Below are 24,030 nucleotides of genomic sequence, written 5' to 3'. Positions count from 1 at the left end.
ATTCCACAAGTGATGGAATGCAGATTACTTACTAAATGCTTTCGTATGGCTGCACAATTTAAAAGATGTGCATCATCAACATGCCACGCTCCCAAATCAGCTCATCATTCACACCACATGCCCTGTGTGGATTGTGAAGTTTATTTGTTCAGCTTTTGCAGGAATAACAGTTTTCTACTACCTCTGACGTTAATAACGATTTAAAATGTGGCTTTTCACATTTAAATCCTTCCACTTGAGTGTTTAAAGTGAAATCGTATTATTTGACATATAGTTAATATGTGGCTACTGAAAGGAAGTGTGTGTTTTGTCTGGCGGTGGGACCGCAGCTGCTGAAGCGAGACGCTGGATATAAAGTTTGATTCGCTTCCAGTCGGATAAACACACGGTGTTTTTGCTCGGTATGAGGTGGGTAGGAGGGTTTCCTTGGCCACCTTGAAGAAGATGAAAAAAATGATTTCCAGTGACTTGTTGCTCACATTAGTAAATGTTTCACAGTCTCTAGGGCAACATACTGATAACCTGGAATGAAGTGAAAAAAGGGCCAACTAGGTGCAGCGACAGTAATGGCAAAAAGTGGAGAGGTGTGACATATTTTTTAGCTTATGGTCTGGAATTCCTTGGTTAACGCAGTTTGTTAGACAACTGAACATGGAACTCTTTTGTGCTCTTTAGTTTTGATGCCAAACTTGGCAACAAATTCCCTAAGAGGCCACAAAGGATCGGTTGCCTCATGTTACTGCAAGCCTATTGAAAACATTTGATACATGCGGTTCGGTCTTGCTGATGCGCCGACAGACATACAGTAGAGCAGCGAGTGCGTACTTCTCAGTGTCCGCGCTGGCGATATAATTTCACACCACAGTAGTACAATCCTCACTTCGGCCTTTTCGCCACAAGTAAGATCTTTGCACGTCGTCTTCAGGGAAGCCGTGTCATACTGTGGTCATTTCAAACATCCAAAGGCCGTTTATTCTAACTTGTCAGTTGCCTTCTTACTCTCACAACTATACACTGAAAGACATAGTTTTAAATTCCAAAGCTTATCAGATAGTCTTTATATAGGCTACCTGTATACAAAAACTTTACCCATTTGTTGGCACAGTCTGTTCAATCTGGTTGGACAAAATATTGATACAAACATCCGTTCATTGTGGACAAAATATTGCATTGCTATTGCGTTGACTTGTATATGTAAAATTCGAAACATATGGCTATGAATTTCTATGAAAAAAAAACTTTCTAATTAGCCACATAAGACGATTTTTGCCCATTTTGTTGGCAGTCTGTCTGTGTTAACAATAATGTCATGGTTAGCTTTCAAAAACCCAAAAGAAAACAGAAAACAAAAAAAACATTTTCATTATTAACTATGATGGTTCTTATTTACCATTTATATCCATCTTGGATCAAGAAGTTGTCTGAGAACTTTTCATTTAACATGCCTGTTATTGTAGCGATCGTTTGCAATTGTGTCAAACTGCACTGCGTTGTATGGACAGCTGTTTGTAATATTTTGGTTACCATATTTAGCTGTTCATTAAGGAACGCTTTATAGATTTTAATATGCCCGTATTCTTTGTCTGGCCTGAGGACAGTGTGTATTTTAATGGGGGTTTTCCATTCTGATTGTCTGCAGATGTGGTCTTTGTGCCCCTCAGAGAATAACCAGGTGAATCGATGGGGCCCACTACTGTAAACCTTATTTTCCACACTTCATACACACGAACATCATTCTCAAGACATCAAAGCATCTCTGGATTACGACGTATGAAAGAGTTCAAGCTTTTAAAGTGGCCAGCTCACCTAATTAAGAATGTCGACATTCTCTTTTACAACAGAAGCCGATACTTGGGTATCATAGGCATTTAAATGCAGCCTGTGTGAGGAAAGCAAACCAACAAAACTAAAATTGTGGCACCCTATAAAAACAGCAAATAGTGTCACAGGTTAAGTTTCAAGATGGGTCTCGATGACATTCAGTGCAGACCACCTGCTGCATTGCATCTGTCTTAGCAGCAAGCGCTTAGCACATGCCTCAGTGACATCACATGAGAAACAGACACCATGAATAGCTACATTGAAGTTAAGCAAACAGACAGTGCATCATTTTATTGGGTGTAAACTCATATTTGTAGACTACTAAGTGGTAAAAGTACTCACACTTTTAAATTAGTTGCAGTTATGCCTCATTCTTTGCATTAACTCAAAAACAGCCAACAAGGTGTCATGTTCAGTTTGAAAACAGTTTGAAAAATAATTTTGCTTTTGATACATGAAACAAATCTAAATGATCATTGTAATTAGTTCCTCAACGTACATTAAATAACTCAGGAATAGTACAGGTACACTACACAACAAACCCACACGGCAGAAGCACAAACTAAGCTAAATATGCTAAGGTTAAGCTAGCATGGTCATCACATTTGGTGGCTACATGGTACTTAACGTTAACAATTAACATTTAATTGCCATAGCGAGAAACTAACATTTGAAAATTGTACAAGGTTAGCATATTAGCATTAGCATACATGCTAGGTTAACAGCTGGGATGCAAAACTTTTTCCTTTTTTTTTAAATAAACAAACTGAAGTGTACCAAGTGCTGCTTTCCAATTTAGGCAGTAAAAAGTCAACAGAAAAATCAATTGTATAAAGTACACGTACCTACTCATACTTAGCTACTGTAAAGTATTTGTACTTCATTGCATCACACCACTGAATAGAAGGATGTTATATTGGCTCATATTAGATTGTACAGCTGTACCTATTGAAGTGACCAGTTAGTGTGAACGACACTGTATGCGTAAGTTAACATCTGATGTCTTGTGTGCGCATACACAAGCGCCTGCTGAGCACACAGAGACACGGTGTCAAATATGTGAGCTATCCCGGCCTGGCCAGCCTCTCAAAGGGGGCTGTTGTCCTTTTTGTCTGCTCGTGAGCCACATCTCCACATCCTGCCATCACAGGCACAGGGATGATCGGACAAATAGAGCAATGACATTCCTCATTGCTGCTAGGTACACACAAAGAAGTTTTTTTTTACTTCACAAAATAATTTCTTGGATTCTTTGATCGGCCAGTTGTTGCTGGGCAGAGTTCATAAAGCTCAATTATAACTGGCCGATGGAACAATTTCCTGTCATGGACACTCAGGGGCCATTGGTAGTGTAGTAGTTCACATAGTTGGCGAGGAATCCATAGCAAAACCCCTGGCAACAAAAAAGAGTACACGCCTAAGTGAAAATGTCCAAATTGAGCACAGTTCATCATTTTCAAGCCCCGGCGTCATGTGACTCATTAGTGTTACAAGTTTTCAAGTGTGAATAGGGAGCAGGTATGTCAAATTTGATATTACAGCTCTCACTCTTTCTCATACTGCTTACTGAAAGTTCAACATGGCACCTCTTGAACTCTGTGAAGTTCTAAAAAAAAATTGTTGCTATACATGAATTCAGTAATAATTCAAACATTTTGTAAGAATTGCTATGTTTTGGTGATGATCATGGTAGTACACGTTGGCCTACCTGCATCCTCTGTAAGAAACAGACAAAGCAAAGCCAGTCAAAACAACCTTTTTAGGGGAGGTAATAATAACGCTGCTGACTTGCATTAGTCTTTCCTCCACACAAATAGTTTGCGCTTTGATGCAAAATCCAGACCAGATCCATGAGTCATCATGAAGGTGAAAACAAAGCGCTTGCTATGTGTTTGGAATGGAACTGGCGAATCATCCTCTTCAAGACAGGAAGGTGCGGGAGCCAAATAGATCCAGACAGTCAACTTCAGAACCTGGATCAAAGTAGACACATGGGGCTCATGAGAACAGAAGCCAGTCATTGTGTCGAACTCTCAGTCGGGAATAAAACATGGGTTATATCCATGGTCAGTCCAGGCGTATGGTGTTTCAGGTTACTGATATCGTAGACTTTGGTTGATTGTGTCTATAATTCATCTTCCCTTCAGTTTCATTAGAGTGGTTTTGGCATAAACCATATAAACAATAGGTACATATAATAAAACCTTTAAGCTAGCCATTAGTGTTAATTTCATTAAACACATTTTTTTTTCGTAAACACGTATTTTTTGGGGGGTGGCAACATGTCACATATTCACTCCCTCTATTTGATGGCTTATAACTCTGCACTGACACAAAGTATGAAAATAACATGAATGCAAAAAAATATACCTAAGACTTTAGTCTTTCATCTGGTAAACGTTTTGTTTATATATGATGTCATGATTCCAAGAAATATATAAAAGTATAAAAATTGATACAACTAGCCCAACCATATGGGACAGGCAGGAGGGAAGATTCATGGTCAAAGTAAAAAAAAAAAAAGGAAATTATACTGTAGTGATAACATAACATTAATCCAAAGGCTATAACGTCCCAACAATACTGTTAATCCGACCGCTAACTAATGCTAGCTAATTCACTAGCTCGTAGCATGGAGCCTTAGCAGCCACTGTAGCCTAATTGTGTGTGAAGTTGTTTTTCATCAAAAAGATGAGAGAAATTTTAATGTGAAATAAAAATATATATACATGGGTGAAATGATTGTCCTGATTAAAACTAGACTAAAATGTTGACAGTTTTTGTTGACCAAAACTAGATAAAAAAAAAAAAAAGTTTTCTTGGACTAAAATAAAGACTAAAATGCCAGATTTATAGTCGACTAAAAGTTGTAAAAAACTCAACCAAAAACAAAACTGTAAAAAGTAAAACTAAGACTACATTTAAAAATGTTTGATAAAATGAACACTACTAACCATGTGGTAGACAGACCCTGGCACCAGCCCACCATAGCAGGCCGGCAACAGCAGTAGCTCAAAGTAACCTTACACTGTCCAAACAAATTGTGACTTGCCCATTTCAACTAGGCTACATTTATGACCTAACCAAGGTGACGCATGAACGCAAACAAACACGGACCACCGCCTGCGCTTAAAGGTTACGGCGAGCTGTCACAAAGACAACATGATCGACTGCCGGCTGTTTTTTCTAACGGGTGAGAGGTCGCAGTTTGTCAGCGGCGCACAGCTGCTCCTGGACTTGTTCGACCGGCGTCCTCTCGCCATCAACTTTTCGGAAAATTGTTACCCTGCCCGGCAAAGATTGGACCTCCCTTTTGCAGCTTCCTGTTTGTAGCGCTTGTTCATCTTGAGAAGCAACAATACACTTGTGGTTTGTCAAGCGACAGTGGTGACTCAGAGGTCAGAAGGTTGGTGTGAGAAGTTGAAGAAAGTGTTGCAGGGAGGAAAATTCATTATATTTGTGCAGAGGGGGGCTGACTCTAAATGGATTTTCAGGCCAGTGGTGTGTTCCTCACCTCATTCCTCTCTTCCTGTCTGTCTGAGAAGCAGCGGATGAGGATTTCCATGTGTGCAGGTTTGTGCGTGTGGGTGTTTATTCGCACTCCATTTTGTGAATGCTGTTAGACAGCACTGCATTTGGTTGGCCATCAGTCAAGGGTCTTCATTTGGACCAAAGTCGGCTGGATTGGCTCCAGCTCTGGTCGCATCCTAATTGGGAGTCGGAAACTTTGCATATGGCATTCCAAAAAGGGGAAATGCTAAGATGCTTTGCACAAATATTGCATCAAAATTCATTATTGTGGAAATTTAGAGAGACAAGTATTATTAATGCTCGTATTATTATTTGGTTAGCTTGGCTAAAACTGGCTTGACTTAACTTTGACTTGAAACACCTAACCTATTAAATGTTTGCCATGTGGCGTGTTTTTAAAAGTGAAGTACTCTTAGTAGCCCGGTGGGTGGTGGGTGGTGTCTGGTCGGTGCTGGATTTCACTTTCCTTTCTTTTCTTTGGTCCTTCCTCGGGTCTCCTGATGGCCTCACGGCTCTGGCTGGGTTCTGAAGTGTTCGGTTTAGGTGAACGGTATGGGATTTTTTTAATCGGTTTTAGGTGAACTAATGAATACACACTCACACGGACGCACATGCACATACACATACTCATCCACATACAAAATAAAAATTAATAAAAAAATATATATATAAAAAAAAAAATGATGATGACATGTCAAATGAACAATGAATGAACAATACTGAGCTTTCCCCCCCAAAAAAAAAAAAAAAAAGGAAGTAGTCTTTTCCATACCTTTTTCTACACATTCACGGAATTTACAGAGCACTTAAAACCATTTTGCATATGGCAACGGTGTCATTATAATATACATTTTAAAGATAACAGTTATTTAATGTTTTTTTTTTTAAAAACAGACGTTTTGGATCAGCAACAGCGACTGTCAGCATTCTCGCTCAGAATGAAAATACTCAAGTTTAACCTTGAATGCATGTACAGTACCTGCAGTGTTATGCAGCTGTGCGTGCATGAGGTCAAAATAAGGAAGTGATGATGCTGACGTCTCAGTTCAGGCTCAGACAGGGGAAGTTTCAGCATTGCTGCCGATTTCGAAAAATCTCAGATCATGTGATCAAAAAATGAAAACAACCCATGCAGGAGCTTGTTTTCAGTTCCTCAGAAAAATGGACCAGAATTTTTTAAATCCTGGTTTCAGCCTTCTTGTGTGGAGTTTGCATGTTCTCTCTTTGCTCCTTGTACAAATGAATTGGTATATTGAAGACTGTAAATTGTCCATATGTATAAATGTGAGAGGGAATGGTTATACTGTGCTATACTGAGACTATACTTGACTTGAGAAATGTATTTCTAAAGTCTTGCTGTACCTTATAATTAGCAGGTGATTAGTCCAAGTGTACTCCCACCTGCCTTTTAAAATCAGCCGGAATAGACTCCAGCTAACCTGTGAGGACAAGCCCTGTAGAAAATGAATGGATATGATCCGCGTGTAAATATTCAATTCCATCCACATAATAAAAACTCCTTATTATTCTGTATATCGCATGAAGAGTGTGGCCTAACTCGGGTCGGGTGTCATCAAAAGAGGCAGACAAATGATTAAAGGAAGCGATGCAACATGTTGCCATGCGTCCAAAACCATTTCTTCCTGTTGACGTCTCCCTATGGTGCCACTTGATTAGGCTGTTTGATTGTCTGCAGCATTTCCGCAAGACAGGAAAAAGAAAGCAGAAGACAAAGTCTGCAGTCAGACAATCCATGTCACATTTGGCTGAACCGGGTTGCGGCAGGCAAACAGCAGTCTGCTCGGAGAGATCTTCTTGCGACAAAGCCAGCTGGTCAGTCAATAACATCAACTATAATATCAATACTCTTGGAGTTCTCTAACCTTTTTGGGTCCAGGGACCTCTTAGCCCTAAAGTTTAGGCATTGAGGAGAAATTGGTTTATTATATTTGTTTTATTGGTAAATGGCAAATTATTTAAGGAAAGCCAAAATTACAGCTCACAGACATGAGATCCAATATATGAGTGAATTTTAGCCTGAAGTAAATTTGCTTTGTCCAGAAACCATTTCTGTTGTGATTGATGCTACATAAATAAAAAAATTATTTTTCAGACAATTCTCCTCATGGACACAAACGAGACTATCTTCCAAGGCAACCGCAGCAACCAGACTTGCTCCCGCGACAATGTGGTGAAGACGGTGGTTTTCCCTGTCCTCTACTCCGTCCTCTTCCTCGCTGGGCTGTCACTCAATGGCTTGGCAGTGTGGGTTTTCCTGCGCATCCCCTCGCGCTCCCATTTCGTCATCTACCTCAAGAACGTTGTGGTCGCCGACGTCATCATGACCCTCACGTTCCCTTTCAAGGTGAGGCCCAAAGAAATTGTTTCAGGCGGGTTTAAGGTCACTGACTGTGTGGCGGTTTGCTCACATGAATTTTATACAGATTTCAGGACGGGCCATAACACATTTTCTGATAAATTAAGATGATTTTTGCAAAATTTTGAGACAAAAGTTTAACTTTATGGCTATAATCCCAAATAAAACATCCAGAAAAGCCTCAGAGAACAGCTGAAATTGATTTGGGGTCAATCAGAGGCACCGCTGGCTCATCCTCCTCTTTTTCTAATGAGTTAATTACTTGCATAATTTAAAATGGAAAAAAAATGACCCCGTAATATTTTGACATGAACAAATATTCTGAATGTCACACACAAACATTTTTTTTTAAATGTTTTACTTTCATGCATTTAGTTATGTTTATTTCTCAAACACAATCTGTGCTACCTTTTAACGTAACCATCCGCTGTCTGCTAAAGGATCATCTGCGCTCAAAATTAATAGTGTGATTAATCTGCGGTAATACATGATAAATGCGATAATTTTTTGTGATTAATTAATGAGTTAATGCTTTAACTTGGACAGCACTAATATATATATATATATATATATATATATATATATATATATATATATATATATCAACCTTGCCAAAATATTGTGCAATATTAAGCTCTCACATTGACCTCTAAATAGATCAATTTGACCCGCCAACATATAAATGGAAGGTTGCCAGTATGTTTATGATTGTGGTTGTATCATACTGAAAGTGAAGTTATGAAAGTTTGAACTTCACATTTAACAGAGAGGTCATTGACTTTGTATTAAAAAGTTGGACAGAAATTGCTGCATTTTTACCGGTTTAAAAAAAAAAAATAATAATAATAATAAATCACTGGGATTGTCTTTAAAAGACAATGCTGTTCTCATGTAAATCAATGAATCTATAAAACCAAGCAACAACCTCTGGTGCTCATCTGAGAAGCAGACCAAAATTATGGCCCCCCATGACTATACTAATTTATAGATGTGTCCCTCGCTTCCCATCAGAAGGCAATACTTTAGGTCGCCACGTCGTAAATGTGTTCTTGACGATAAGCCGTCCAGTCTGCTGAAGGTAATACCGCGTATAGACTGAGGCGAGAGAAAATGGTAATAAACGGCAGTCTGACATTTCACATGGGAATATAGTCATCTAAAAGATTCATAGAGCACTTTAATGCATCAAGTCAGCAGCCGGAAACATTTTTCACTTTCAGTTTGAACTTCCAAAAGTTATTTCCCTCTGAACAGTTTTACTGAGCGGCAATCATTTAAGATGTTCATCAAACATCTGACCAAATATAATGAAATCCAAAACAAGAGCTGTGTCACAAATAGTAATAATGCACGGTCTTGATTGATGCTGCCCGAGTGGAATTCATTTTACTTATCAATTCATCCATTTTCTACAGCAGTTGTCCTCATTAAGGTCACGGGTAAGTTTGAGCTCATCCCGAGGGGCAGAGATACGTGGTGGCCAATGGTGATTCTTTGGTGCAGATCATTAATTCAACCTTGCTGCTGTTTGGTTGACCATCTACACTTAATACAATAGTTAGTTTAAAAAAAAAAACATCAAAATTGGATCAAAAAGGAACCGATCCAGCTTTTGGGGTTATTTATTTAACCAAATGAATGACTCATAAAAAAAAAACTATGATTAAAATTGGTTTGCTTTGCCCAACACACTCATAATACTAGCAAGAACAAATCTGAGTAAAAAACAACTTTTAGAATGTTGTAAGTAAGAGATTGTTGTGGTTTTAGTTAGATTTTAGTTGTCATATTTTCTTTGTGTCTCCTTTTGTCAAAGTCAGGCTCGTTAAGTTTTATCAACCTGATCCCTTGTGTCATCCAATCAGTTTCCTCAGCCACCTGTGTCTTATCCCGATGTCTCGTCAGTTTGTATTTAATTATTTATTCTTTGAGCGCTTGTCATGTTTTGTCAAGTCTGAAGTCTAGTCAAGTCTCTTTCCTTATGTTTGTTTTGGCTTCCTTTGCCCCTCGTTTTTTTTGTTTGTTTGTTTTTTGGGTGTGGGGGGTTGGGGGACTTTTGCTAATTCTATGAATTGAGTGCCTTGTTTGTTTTGGTTCATTTAGAAAATAAATACATTTTGTTTTTGAACACTTCCCTGTATTTGGGTCCCCAACGTCCCCGTATAACGTAGCAATTGTTGTGTCTTTGTGTTTCTTACAGCAGATATGATTTGAATGAATGAGCCGTTGATCGCCAGTATGCAAAATGGCATCTGTCAATGACAATTTATCACTCTGATTGGCTGTCAGTCAGTGAATTGCTGCATGATTTAAACCAAGGCTGGGCAACTGGCAGCTTTTTGAAAAAATAAAAAATATAGGAATAAATAAATGAATAAAAAAAAGTATTTATTTATTTATTCATTTATTTTACAAACCCAAAACATTATTTAAAAATACTGACAAACATTCAACAATAAATAAATAAATAAATAAATAAATATATATATATATATATATATATATATATATATATATATATATATATATATATATATATATATATATATATATATATATATGTATTTTTTTTTTTATTACTTTTTTTTATTTTACAAACGCAAAACATTCTTTAAAAATGCTGACAAACATTTATTATATTTTTGGGATGAAAAATGGGGGGGAAATCCCGGCAAAAAAAAATCCCTAATATGAAGAAGTATTAAGTAATAATAATAATAATAATAATAATAATAATGCTATATTAAACGGATGTATGGATGATCCATATTACATCGGGCAAGTACACCAAACGGAGATCTGAACATTTCCGCTCTGAATCCCGTGTTGCTGCAGGTGTTATCAGACTCCAACATGGCCTCCGCTGACCTGCGAGTATTCGTGTGCCGGGTCTCCTCGGTGCTCTTCTACCTGACCATGTACATCAGCATCCTCTTCTTCGGCCTCATCAGCATCGACCGCTGCAGGAAGACCCTGTCCCCGTTCAAGGGCACCAACGCCAAGCGGCTGGCCCGCAGGAAGCTCCTCTCTGCCGTAGTGTGGATCGTCCTCCTGGCGCTGTGCATCCCCAACGTGATGCTCACCAGTAAGAAGCCGCGGTCGCCGTACTTTAAGTGCAGCGACCTAAAGGGCCAGGCTGGTCTTTTCTGGCACGAGGTGGTCAACCACGTGTGTCAGGTTATCTTCTGGGGGAACCTGTTGATTGTGATCGTGTGCTACACTCTCATCACCAAAGAGTTGTACAAATCGTACTCGCGCACCAAAGCTCGAGGGTCCGAGGCGTGCACGGCTTCGGCCAAGCAGAAGCAGCAGAGTAAGAGGAAGATGAACACCAACGTCTTCTTGGTTCTCGCCGTGTTCTTCGTGTGCTTCGTGCCGTTCCATTTCGCCCGCGTGCCGTACACGATGAGCCAGACGCACGGCCTCCTCTTCGACTGCCGACTCAAGCTCTTCTTCTTCCAGCTCAAAGAAAGCACGCTCTTCCTGTCGTCCCTCAACTCCCTCCTGGACCCGCTTATCTACTTCTTCCTCTGCAAGTCCTTCAGGACCACCCTGTTCAAGACGCTCCGGCTGCCCCCCGGCACCTGCAGCTGGCTGCTAGAGAGGGGTTCAGACACGGATTCTTGCAGCAGCGCCCTCTGAGTGTTGGACCGTCAGGGTGGCAAGACCTTCTGCAGAAGCACTGAGAACTTAAATTCTAATATTTGTTCCATGAAATTGAAATCTATTCATAGCATGTCTCTTGGCTGCACTGATTCCAGTACGTGTGTGTGGATGTTAGATTTCCAATCAGATTTCAGCTTCCATGTGCTGCCATGCCAATTCTTTGTTAAAAGAGCATGAGAAGATATTTTGTGAAATGAAATTCCGCAGGTTTGGGGAAGTGGATCTCCTCAGGACATGCCCGTCGGTCGAATCGCCGAAGCAACACTTGTCCGGCAGTTTTAAGAGATGAATTAAAGTCGGTAAGTCGTCACTGAAGACCCAAGTACCACACAAGAACCTCAGAACTGTGAGACAGATTTGATATCCACTATTGTACAATTTTACTGCCCCTTGATGTAATAATATTTAAAATATTTCTGTCTGAATGTTCTGGATCTGTTTTTCATGCCAGCATGCCAAAGGATGCATTTCATTTTGACTCATTTGCTCCGAGACATCATTATCAATCATTCTGAAACTCAAACTATCTATTGTTTATTATTATCATGCCGATATACAACAGGTAACTTTCTAGTATAATGTAAGTGAATTGTCTTCTCTTTTTTTTTGCACTGAGTTGATTGTTCAATTTTAAATATTGTTGTTTAATTGTTTTGTTGTTGTTGTTTTGATTTTTTACCGCCTACCTATAGATGTTATGTTTATAAAAAGTTGTCGAATCATTTTTAAAAGTCAAATGTTGACTTTTTATAGAATTGCCATTCTGTTGTGAAACGCAAAATCAATAAAGTTTGCTTGATTCATTAATTGATTTATCCTTCTGGGAACTCAAATAAATTGATTATATATAATGATAATTATTATATATATATATATGTATATATATAAATAAATGAACATACTACAGTATTTATGAAGCAATACGTACAATAATATTACGCTTTTACGTCTACCTAGTAGATAAACCCACAACACATGCAAGTCTTTCTTTTCTTTTCTTTTAAATCTTAAATTGACTGCTATTTCAATAACATTGAGTGAATGTATTCTAACATTGGTTTTAAAGGCATTTAACCCATTCAACTTGTGGTTCAATTTAGCTCTACGGGGTGTTGTTAAAACTAGATGTGGAGCCGCTGCCCTCCAGTGGCTAAGGAAGGGATTACATAGCAAGTCATTTTTTATGTCACTATCATTTCATGGGATAGCGGCAGAATTTTGTATTATTATAAAATGAGTAATGTATGAGTACGTTTTCTTGTATTACCCAAAAACATAACACTGTTAACATTCTAAAGTATGCATTGCGGTCACAGTCATAATAATTAATAATTCATGTTTAATGAAGGAACTGCCTAAAGCTACAGTGCATATTTCTCAGTGTTGGTTTGAGCAAACTTGGGTCAGTACCATTTGATGGTTCCATTTCATTGCTTGAAAATTTCTGTTTGTTTGAACAGGCTCTTACGTGTATTGTGGCGATACATCATAATCGAGGTGGGGTCTTCTGCTTATTATTACTATGTCATAGTATAATCAAATGAAAATACAAACTGCAACAACAGCGGTAAACACATTGACAAATGAATAAAAAGTGGGCAGATTCATCTTTATAAAAGCAGGATTGTTTCATACAGCTCTTCTATTCAAATTCATTAAATAATGTAGATAGTACCAAATGAATTGAATTGAATCTGAATGGTATTGATATGCTATAAGTCTCTATTCAGTGCAATAAAAATCCTGGTTGGTGCATTTAGTCCTTCTTTTTGTGGGAGTGACACAAATTGGACATAAAAGCGGATTATAAAATTTCTTCTCTGACAGCAGAAATTTTATGATGCTATTGTAAAAGCTTATTGCGCTATATAGTTTTCATTTTGATCTTTTTTTTTTTTGCTATGAGGTTTACAAAAGAGTGGGGGAGAGAGAAAATTGCACTCGCTTTTATTTGACTTCTGTTGTTCCTTTCAACACCTATCCAACTTTTAATTGTATAAACAAGACAGTCAATGTATCACTAAATTGTATTGTATGGACGAATACACTAGGATGGATTAAAACTACAATAACTTTGGATATTGCAGCCTCAGGTTTGATCCTAACTTACCTCTTTTTCTCATCATAGCTTACTGTTACCGCTCAATCGTAGCACATGATGTTCATCTCCTTGTTTTGGATGCTAACAGATGTGACTCAAATATACAGTATGTCATCTTTCATGATTTGTATGTGATCGTGACAAGTATTGGAGAATGTAAACATCAACGGAAACACGACAGTAATCCGTACTATGCCATCAGTAGCTGCCTCGATATATGTACATATACAAAGCCTAGCATTCGATTGAGCTAGCAAGCACTGTTTACAAACTTATCTTCAAAATTGCAGCGGTACAATGAAAAACTCTTTAATTATCTAATTTTGAATGAGTTTTTAAAAATATTTTCTTGGTGGGGGTGGAGCCTTAATGCCCTCTATTGATTGGCAGCCACTTGCTCCAATGCATTCAGACTTCCTAAACATTTATTTTTTTAGTTCCCTTTAGTGGACAACTAATAATGTATACAGTATAATGGTTATAACCATTAGCAGGAAAGAACGGAAATAGAGGTAACGATACATTTTCATCAAATCTGACACTTGATATACGCTACAATTAATTTATAATTTTCTCAACTTTTGGGATGGAAGACTGCATGCACTTTTTTGGGTCGACCTCCCCGAGCCACTCCTTTCCCCCTGCACTTCCGCTTCTCTTTGTGACGTGTCCACAATCATGGCGGACGACGAGGCACTCTAAAGCGGTCACACCAGTCCAAAGCCCCAGTCCACATGTTGGCTGTCAAGTCCAAATTTTTCAAGAAAATAAATTCTGACCAACTCACTCTTTCCGCCTTTCATTGTGTGACGTGCGTGCACTCACTGCAGACAACGAGGTGCTCTGGACACGATGTTCACAGGTCAGTCAAAGTCGCACAGTTTTTTTTCCCTCCATCTCCGCGTTCCCCTGAGTGATGTGCGCGACTCACGGATGTAGGACGACAAAGGTGGTCAGTTGTTTTTTGTGTATGTAGAGTTAAACAGTTTAACAATATACTGCATCTCCACAATTCAACAATACAGTACATCGTTTTCAGCAATTATCTTGAAACACGTATAATGCATTTAAAAACAAATCTATGATTTCACTTTGCTTTTATTGCCTTTTTTTATACGTCTCGGTTGAGAACCGTTACAAACAAAAAGTCTTGTAGTGCAAATGTGCCAAAATTTGTGGCTGCTGGAAGTAGTATATTTTCTTTATTAATAAGTGAACACAAGGTTGTTTTGTGTACTGTTGGTGGGGGTCGCCTCAAAACAGCCTCAGCATGATGCAAATGATGAGCAAGGATGTTGCTCAGTTCGGTTTCCTGTTGTTTCCTGGACGGCTTCTTTCTTTTAATAGTGGCTGAGAAAGACTGTTGTATATGTTTTAATGGTTGAAAACAAAACATTAAAATAGAGAATTTGTTCAAATGAATTTGTGTTGAGTATGCAATGCACACATTGTGTATTTGTTTGTTAGGTAAATGAGTGGCGTATCTCAATCAAAGTGTGACTTTGTGATTGCTCATGTGTGTGGCCTGTGAGTCAACTACAGGGTTATTAAAATGTCATACTTGGAATGAAGGAGGTCAACCCGGGGCAGTCTTTTCTTCACATATGTTGCAAGGGAGTCTCATTTAAGTGTAAAAACGACACACGTTTACATATGAGCTAACTGTGACGTTTGAAAATTGCGCTAATAATGTGTTTTCCTTCTTCATGTTTTGCGGAAATACTGTCTGAGGAAATTATGCTTTCTTATAACCTTTACCCCATTTTCAAACCCTAACTTCGGCTTGAAACCCTACTTTAAGCCCAAACCTCGGCTTGAAACCATAAGTTGAAAGTTGAAACCTAATCAGGGGCGGCGCTGACAGCTGAAATCATGGAGCCGTGCCAACCCTAATTTAAATCCTACCAGAACCCAGATTTGAAACTATAATCCTTTGAGGGTCTTGAGGCCTACCCTTTTTCCCAGCATTAAAAGCCCAAAAGAGGAAACATAATGAGGATGTGTGAAAAGTTGAGAAATTAAATGATGAGCTGTACTGTATACAATGAAAGTGTATGTGGACCACATGTCATAGAGTTGTTAAGTATGAAAATGAAGCTCACATGTCCGCCTCCCCTCATGTTTCTGTGAGCGTGTGAATGAGGCCGTGCACATTGTAAAGCACTTATAATATCCAAAGGAGCCGTATAAACCCACTCGGGTTTATTCAGCGAATGGTGTTAAAGCAGGAAAATGTCAACATTTCATTTATTTTAAGTCTCCCAAGGTAACCGTAAAAAAAAAAAGGTAACATCTTTACCGTAAAAAAAAAAAAAAAAAAAAAAAAGTTGCATCTTTATGGGCTTTTTCTTTATTGGGACAGTTATTAGTTTGTGGTGAAAAAAAGGAGCATATTGTGTGTGGCTAATTTATTGCAAGCTTAATCTTAGTTCTTTAGCAGTGAAAGCACTGGGGGGCAATCGCCTGACAGGTGGCTGCACTTGTGGACTAGATACTGTGGTAAACACAACACAAATGACTCATTTTGGTTTCTTTTACAGGAAATGTGGTTTAAAGGAAATTTTTTCCAGTGTACAAACAAAAAGTATATATATTTTTTTTAACATATCACTTCACACACCACGTCGTATATAAATATTTTGAATATCACTCGGTTGATTTTCTGATGTCAACGACTCGTAATGCAATGCGGTGTCAGCAAATACGGTGACCTAAAGAAGTTGTGATATTTTAACCTACCTTTAGGTATAACAGATTTTTAATATCACATCTTTTTTTAATTATTATTATTATTATTTTTTTATTTATTTTTTTTTTTTCCTGGAGAGCTCAGTATTGTTCATTCGATTTGACATGTCATCGTTGCTCTCCTTTTTTTATTTTTTTATTTTATATATATATATATATATATATATATATATATATATATAAAATATATATAAAAAAAAAATATATATATATATATATATATATATATATATATATATATATATATATATATATATATATATATATATATATATATATTGCCCTGCAATTGATTGGCAACCAGTTCAGGGTGCACCCCGCCTACTGCCCGAAGCCAGCTGGGATAGGCTCCAGCAACCCCCGCGACCCTTGTGAGGACAAGCGGTAAAAGAAAATGGATGGATGGATATATATATATATATTATTTTATTTTTTTTGTATGTGGGTGAGTATGTGTATGTGCGTGTGTGCGTGCGTGCGTGCGTGCGTGCGTGCGAGTGTGTGTGTATTCATTAGTTTAATATCACATCTAAAGCGGACAACAGTACTGTAGATCTCAATGTATCAGATCAGCAGATATTTTGCATTTTATGCAAAATCAGGGATCAGTTGTAATGTCATCATTTGCCGATCGATCAATTGATCGGATCCATAAAAATAATACATTGAAGCAAACACTATCACGTTCACGCCAAAGATCTTCTGTGCTGCTGTTGTTAATAATCAAAGGTTTCTCAGCATATACACTCAGATTTACCCCCCCAATATTTTTTAATAATTTTGGAAGTTTTTTTTGTGTGTGCAATATTTATCAGCGTTTTGAGGAAAATTTTTAGGTGGTCAACTGAACAGTAAATAAACAAGTTATTTACATAGATTGGGTATATTGGTCCATCTTTTGATCAGATCGGTGATCCGTTATCTTTTTTTTTTTTTTTACTAGCTGATCGATGATTAGCGTCAAAATCCTGAGAATCACAAACTTGAATTCTTATCCTTATTCCAGTAATTATCAAATTGTAGGTGGCGCTCTTACTGTGAAGGAGTACTACTTCTTCTACAGAGATATACTACTTACAACAATTTTATTGACAAAATATACTATTTATAGCCGTGGTGCAGAGGGTGAGGGTGAGGGTGAGGGTGAGGGTGAGGGTGAGGGTGGGGGGTTTAGGGAGTGATATTTTCTTCTTCGTGGGGAGGAATAACATAAAACATCTGGGAAGCCTCAAACACTATTCTTGTTGGAACCCTAACCTTGACTTGGAATGCTAATTTTGGGGGGGGGGCTTGTTGACGTTTTGAGGCTACAAAATGGAAAAATTATTGTATAATAGAAATATAGAGTATAATGATCCATACTGTATTTGCTGTTTAGCAAAATACAAGTTTTTCTTCACTTTTCTCAAGCCGCTGTGTGTTACACTTCACCGCTGCTTCAAGTAGCAAACCACAAAGTTAATTAAACGATCGCCCTGGGGCCGCTTTTCAACGCCAGCATCTCTACTAGTCGCTCTTTTCCCATCTGTTATCATTCCTGGTCCTGATCCAACAAGCAAAGTCACACAGGAAACGATGCCTGTCATGTTCTCAAACAGCACTCGTTTTATTTATAGAAGGTCACAAAAGGGAGTAAAACTCTATAAAGGATCACGGCAGGAAGCATCAGGCGGCAGTATTGTATATCAATACACATTTGGTGAGCATTCTAACATCCTTAAACCCACACGCATCATTTTGAGTTTTGACTAGTCTGATGAGAAAAGAGAAGTGGGCTAGTTGAGGGGGTGGGCGGGAGCGTGCAGCGGGTCCTCGGACGGGGGTCCCCCAGAACGAGCCCGTTGTGTGTTTGCACTTCGACTGGCACGCACGCTCGCCAACCTCTCGGGGAACAATCGGGACAGGAAGTGAGCAAGGAAAGTCTCTTTCACTCACAGGAAGCCTGGCAAAGTTGTCAGGAGGGGGGGGGAGGGGGGGTAGACAGTAGCTACAAACGACACACACACACACATACATCTTCAAGATAGGCGTATTTTAAGCGAAGGAGTAAAGTAACGCCAATACATGTTCAATTGGGTTTCCTCCGTTTGGCTAACTTCCTGTGGATAAGAGCGGAGAAAGCGGAATCGGATATTTCACTTCTTCCTTCTTCTGAAATATTGTGTTTTTTCACCCCCCCCCCCTCCCCTCCATCATTGCCTTATATGTTCTTCTTCTTCACATGCTGCACAGTCACATAAGACAGAAGGACACAAGGTAAGAATTATTTCAATACTACATCTTCAAAAAAAAAAAAGTACTAAAGTAATTAACTTTCTTTTTAAAGTATACTGGACAGTAAATGTTTGTTGCCATGGTAGCCGGTACTTGGCAGTTGGCCTATACGAGGTGTTCCCAAAGAATACACTCTAGAAAAACATGATAGTGAAAGAAGTACTTTCATCAAATGTATTAATTATTTAATTTAACTCATGTTTGCGGCAAATGTAAAACAATGGTGAATGTAATGGAAATTGTCTTTGTCTTGAGATATGATGAAGCAGCATGTGGTTCATGATCCATGGCTATGCTTGGAGACTGACTGTAAACAATTACATGTTTCGATTACAAGCTGAAGACCTTGTAAACTGCATTTGATCTATTCCTCTTTTGTTTATACATTGAACTCACTATTCAGCATTATGAATGAACTCTTTCAATGTTAGCAGTGTAAACACTGCTAAAATTATATAACTGATATTTAATATATATAATAACACTACACGGGGAAAAAAACATATTTCTTTTAAAGAGTGAAATAACTTTGAATTGAATACTTCAACATGTTCACCAAGGGGCTTGAACCCCCAACCTCAGGGATACCAGACAACCATTCTACTACTGATCCATGCTGCCACTGTGGTTAATAATTTTAAATCTCATGAAATTTATACTTGGTAGTGCTTATGCCGCAGCATAGGCAGCATCCGTAAGTCCAATTCTTTGCTTAGCGTATTATTCACCCGCTCAAGCTTTCCCCTTTCCCTATTCCTCATTAGCTGTCCTTTCAAAATAAATGTTAAGACAATTAATTATTATTATTAACATGAATGTCCTTATATTCTAGGACATTATAGAAAATGTAGTTGTTTTCACTTTAAAAAGAAGAAGCTAATTCACAAAGAAATTATGGTATAATTACACATTTCTTTAGTTAATTTCTCAGTAAATATGTTTTTCTTCTTTTTTCTTTTCTTTTTTTTTAGGGTTTTAGAGTTGAATTTTACATTTTATTCTATTAAATAACGATACATTTGTGAACGTTTTTAACAATCAATATATGTATTTCTAATGGAGTTTTTTGGGGGGGCAAAATAACTGAAATATTGTGTTTTTACAGTTAAAGTGATTTAATGTTATTTTACATTTGACATGTAAAATCAGACTTTATTTTTCTAAATTAAACTATTTTTAAAATAAAGGGAAAACTGTGAAATAAAAAGTAAAATTCCGTAATATTACAGTTTTGTTTTGTTTTTACAGTATACATATGTCCACAGTCATATGACCTTGTCATCTCCAGAAAAACAAAATGAACGTCTCACTAGCCAACGCTTCCGTCAAGTGTGTCCGGGATATCAGCGTGACCTCGGTGTTGTTCCCCTGCCTGTACAGCATCCTCTTCATAGCCGCCCTGCTGCTCAATTCTATGGCGGCGTGGATCTTCTTCAGCATCCCCAGCAAGTCCACATTCATGGTTTTTCTAAAGAATGTGGTGAGTGCTTTGGGTGGTCAAGGTTAGGCACGCAAAGTGCATCTAACCAAAACTTTGTGATCTTTTAAAACAACAGGTGGTGGCTGACTTGTTAATGACGTTGACCATCCCCCTGAGGGTACTAAGCGACGCCGGCGTGGGTGCGGGTCCTCTGCGGGCGTTCCACTGCCGTTACTCAGCCGTTCTCTTCTACATCACCATGTACATCAGCATCATCTTGCTGGGCCTTATCAGCCTGGACCGCTACCTGAAGATTGTCCGGCCGTTCGGGAAGGGCGCCCTGCAGCGGGTCTGGGTCGGCCAGGCGCTTAGTGTCGCCGTGTGGGTGGTCATGTTGTCTTTAGCTCTGCCCAATGTGATTCTAAGCGACCAGCCACCGCGATACTCTAACGGACGAGTCAAGTGCACCTCCATGAAGAGCCAGGCCGGCCTGGATTGGCATGAAGGATTCAACTACTTCTGTCAGGTATCCATGAAAGGAAGAATTCATCATTCAGTCATGAGTCACTTCATTAGGTACACCAGCACGTTATGATGTCTTGAAAATTCTGCCTTTAGGCTACAAAGATAATAATGCTCAGTTTTCTGGCCTATAGGTAAGGCATTAACTAAAATGGCTGACTTCCTGTGGGTTTTATGAGATGTGTTCTCAATAAATAACATGATACTGTTAAATTTGCAAATAACAAGTTTCTTTCGCCAGTTTCTTAGTTAGATAGTTAGTTAGCTTGCTTTTTGGTAGTCTATTTTGTTTTTTTTTGCAATTTTCTTAATATCTTGAATGGGTCATGGGCCAAATAATGTATACACAACATAATGTAAGGGTGGCATGCACATTAAACATTTTGATAAATATTGTTGAACCTACAGTCTTGTTTTTTTTTTGTTAGCTTGCTAGTCAGTTATCTACCTGCGTAGCTAGTTAATTACCATGACAGCAGGTCGAGACTGGGGCAAAGATTAAAATGTTCATGGAGAGTCAATCAAAGATGTCGTGTAAAGGAATTTAGAATAGTGCAGCCTGTACATTCGTCATGTCTTTCTCAAAATGTACTAAACCTACAGAATGCACTGTATTAGCATTAAACTCACACATAGTTAGCTAGCTAGTTAGCAAGCAAATTCCCTTTCCACAACAACTCTGAAAATGGTTTTGATCGTGATCTAAAGAACATATATTGATTAATGACACGACATTGCCAACCTTACAAGCTTTAGTTAGTTAGCTATTTAGTTGGCTAGCATGCAGGTTAGCAATATGTAGTAACTTTCCTTGACAATTTGGTAGACGTGTCGGATATGGGCCAATAAACCATGATGATAAATATCAATAAGGTGCTTAAACAAGCAAGTTTAGTTTGGTTTCTATAGTTAGAGTGCTATAGTTTCTTGTCTCTTGCTAAACTTCACAGACAAAAATATACATACCACAATTACAAAAACAGACATAATTATGCACTCAACACCTTATTCATAATTGACCTTCCATGGTGTACTCCAGCTTTTGCCCAAAGTCAATTAGGGTAAACTTCAGTTCTTTTCGTGATCTTGAACAGGACAGGCTGTATATATAAAGATGAACATGCGCAGGCCTATCATGTTTTCACCGTCTTTGTGTTTCCCTGCAGGTGATTTTCTGGGGAACGTTGGCCCTGATGGTGTTCTGCTACACATTCATTAGCAAGAAAGTCTACAAGTCTTACAAAGCCTCAAAGAGCAGCTCTCAGGCAGCCACACGCAAAACCAAAGCCAAAGTTTTCGTGGTGGTTGCCGTCTTCATCGTCTGCTTCGCCCCCTTCCACTTTGCGCGAGTTCCCTACACTCTCACGCAGACCCGCAACACCATCAGCCAATGTCGGGCAAAGAACGGGCTCTACATAGCCAAGGAGACCACGCTGTGGATGTCGGCCACCAACGTGGTTCTGGACCCGCTCATTTACGTGTTCCTGTGCAGCGTGTTCAGGAAGAGACTCATGGCCACGCTCAGACGCAAGCCCCTCCCCACGGGAGATTCCCCCACTGCCACATCCACGCAGCTGGAGATGTCGCAAATGGCAAACAACAGCAGAGTGGTGCACATTGGCCCACTCAAATAACACACTGGAACTATCCAATATGGCCAATATGTATATATGTCTAATATTTTGTTTTTGTGTTTTATTAGATTAAAAAAACTGCTTGTAAAATGGTGGGGAAAAAATTTGGGTGATTGGTCAAGCGTTAATATGTTGTCTAGTTTTGATAATATCTTCTGACCAGCATTGTAAACAAACTTTTTGTTCAATATATGTGATGTCCCTTGCTGCCTTCACAAAGGATACTGATTGGTTTGTTCATTTTTTGACAGGCAGGGTTGATGTAAAGGGAACGCATTATGGAAATCTGACTCTTTTATTGCTTTAGAGACATATGTGTCGAATCCCAGCCCAACTACCACATGTTAAATTCTACAGCGATGTTTTCCAACAACCCTGGATGCACAGACCAGCGTTAGCTTCAGGTTTGCAGCACATAAACATACCACACGTTAGTAGTCACAACCGGTACCATAAACACACTCCACAATAATCAAATAATAAACAATCAACACCTAAAATAATTTCTAATTTGTGTGAAAATGGCAAAATATGTCTCTCAAGCTCGGCAAATTGGGTATAGGAAAGCTTAACGGACAATAGATGCTGCAGGGCCTACAGCAGATCATGACGTTGCAACAACGACCATGCTGTTCTTGTCACACAACACAATGTTTGCCAAGTCATTGGACGCGTGATGTCAAGCGTACTCAATGTCATTGTCAACTTCCTGATCTCTAATCTCCTTGAACTGACACTTTCCCTTCTGTCAACAAAGGAAACATTTAGTCCGCACTTATGCAAACACGCACTGCTTACATCTGGAAAAAAATGACTAGTTTTTTTTTGGGGGGTGGGGGCAACTGGTTGCTCGCGGACCACATTCCGAGTGCCTCCTTGATTCATTAAATAAATAGTTAAATAAATAAATAAATACCCCCCCACCCCAATACAAAAACAATTGGAAAAAATTAATGTTGCTAATCATTCAAAATACATTTTATACGTGCAACGGTGGAAATTACGGGGGTGGCGCAATTTTTTTTGGGGGGGGCAATTTTTTTAAACAAGAAAAATCCAAAATATGGGGGGGAAAATCCATGAATATGTGAAATTTGACTGTAGTTTTAAGTTGCATTATCACCAGTCGCCACTAGATGTCTTAGATGCACTTACACTAGGACTTCTAGGCCCTATACTACAATGTGAGTAGGCCTAATATTTTTTGGGTGGATATGCAGCTCAAACAGAATATGGCAATGATATTAAAATTAAGTGTGAGTTGATTTTCGTGAAAAAGAAAATGTACAAAATGAGTTCTTACAAGTCACACACACTTTTAAGAGCACATATTTTGCTCCCCCACCCCCTTCCAGTGTTGTAACCAATAGATGTAATGTATCATTGGTTTTATTATTAAACACCAGAACAACCTGCTTTCATATTACTGCTTTCTGTTGCACATTCGGAACAGTTTGCGGTTAAGTGACATTGCTGCATGTAGACTGCCACCCTCCATGATGAGGTGTCCGTGCCCACCTGACCGCAAACCACCAAAGCCAAATTTCTTCCGCTGAAACAGTTGCAAGTCTTGCACGAGTTTGCATGATGGCGTTAAACCAGTGATCCAGTGCATGCACATATCAGATGCTTAATCAGGGTGAATGTAAACCACAACAAAGCACTTGAGCACTGAAAGAGAACAGGAAGGAAAGAAGGAAGTGGAATAGATTGACTTTTTTTTTCTTCCCAGCACCACTTCCTCCCTGAAGCACTTTTAGGACATTCCTAAAGTACTTTTGAAGGGATTAACATTACCTTTCACCTGATTTACAATCATGTCTGCATCCAGATTTGATTAATGTAATAATGAATTATGGTCTTCCGCCATCCCAACATGTATTGGCTTTACTGCAGAGGCTGATATTTGGTCAGGAAATTAACGAGCTATTCGCCG

At 38.7% G+C, this 24,030-nt stretch overlaps 2 protein-coding genes across 5 annotated transcripts; both read left to right on the top strand.

Moving 5' to 3' along the window:
• Window positions 1-7,061: 7,061 nt before the first annotated feature.
• p2ry12 (purinergic receptor P2Y12) lies at window positions 7,062-12,202 on the top strand. Its single transcript, XM_077565902.1, has 3 exons — window positions 7,062-7,185; window positions 7,466-7,717; window positions 10,565-12,202. Exons 2-3 carry the CDS (start codon window positions 7,478-7,480, stop codon window positions 11,369-11,371), a joined length of 1,047 nt encoding a protein of 348 aa, XP_077422028.1. The 5' UTR covers window positions 7,062-7,185; window positions 7,466-7,477; the 3' UTR covers window positions 11,372-12,202.
• A 5,674-nt stretch (window positions 12,203-17,876) lies between these two features.
• Window positions 17,877-22,546, top strand: p2ry13 (purinergic receptor P2Y13). Of its 4 annotated transcripts, XM_077566714.1 has the most exons (5): window positions 17,877-17,943; window positions 18,477-18,500; window positions 19,899-19,998; window positions 20,075-20,464; window positions 21,627-22,546. In XM_077566714.1, the coding sequence occupies exons 3-5, from the start codon at window positions 19,933-19,935 to the stop codon at window positions 22,092-22,094; spliced, it is 924 nt and encodes a 307-aa protein (XP_077422840.1). In that variant the 5' UTR covers window positions 17,877-17,943; window positions 18,477-18,500; window positions 19,899-19,932; the 3' UTR covers window positions 22,095-22,546. The 4 variants fall into 4 exon arrangements, with proteins under 4 accessions (XP_077422840.1, XP_077422836.1, XP_077422839.1 ...); XM_077566710.1 differs by lacking the exon at window positions 17,877-17,943 and having other exon boundaries at window positions 18,253-18,500; window positions 19,807-19,998; XM_077566713.1 differs by lacking the exon at window positions 17,877-17,943 and having other exon boundaries at window positions 18,463-18,500.
• Window positions 22,547-24,030: the final 1,484 nt, after the last annotated feature.

The sequence above is a fragment of the Vanacampus margaritifer genome, chromosome 5 (assembly GCF_051991255.1).
Source record: "Vanacampus margaritifer isolate UIUO_Vmar chromosome 5, RoL_Vmar_1.0, whole genome shotgun sequence".
Classification (NCBI taxonomy): domain Eukaryota; kingdom Metazoa; phylum Chordata; class Actinopteri; order Syngnathiformes; family Syngnathidae; genus Vanacampus; species Vanacampus margaritifer.
Note: the sequence above shows the minus strand (reverse complement) of the source record. Positions and strands in the feature narration are given on the sequence as shown.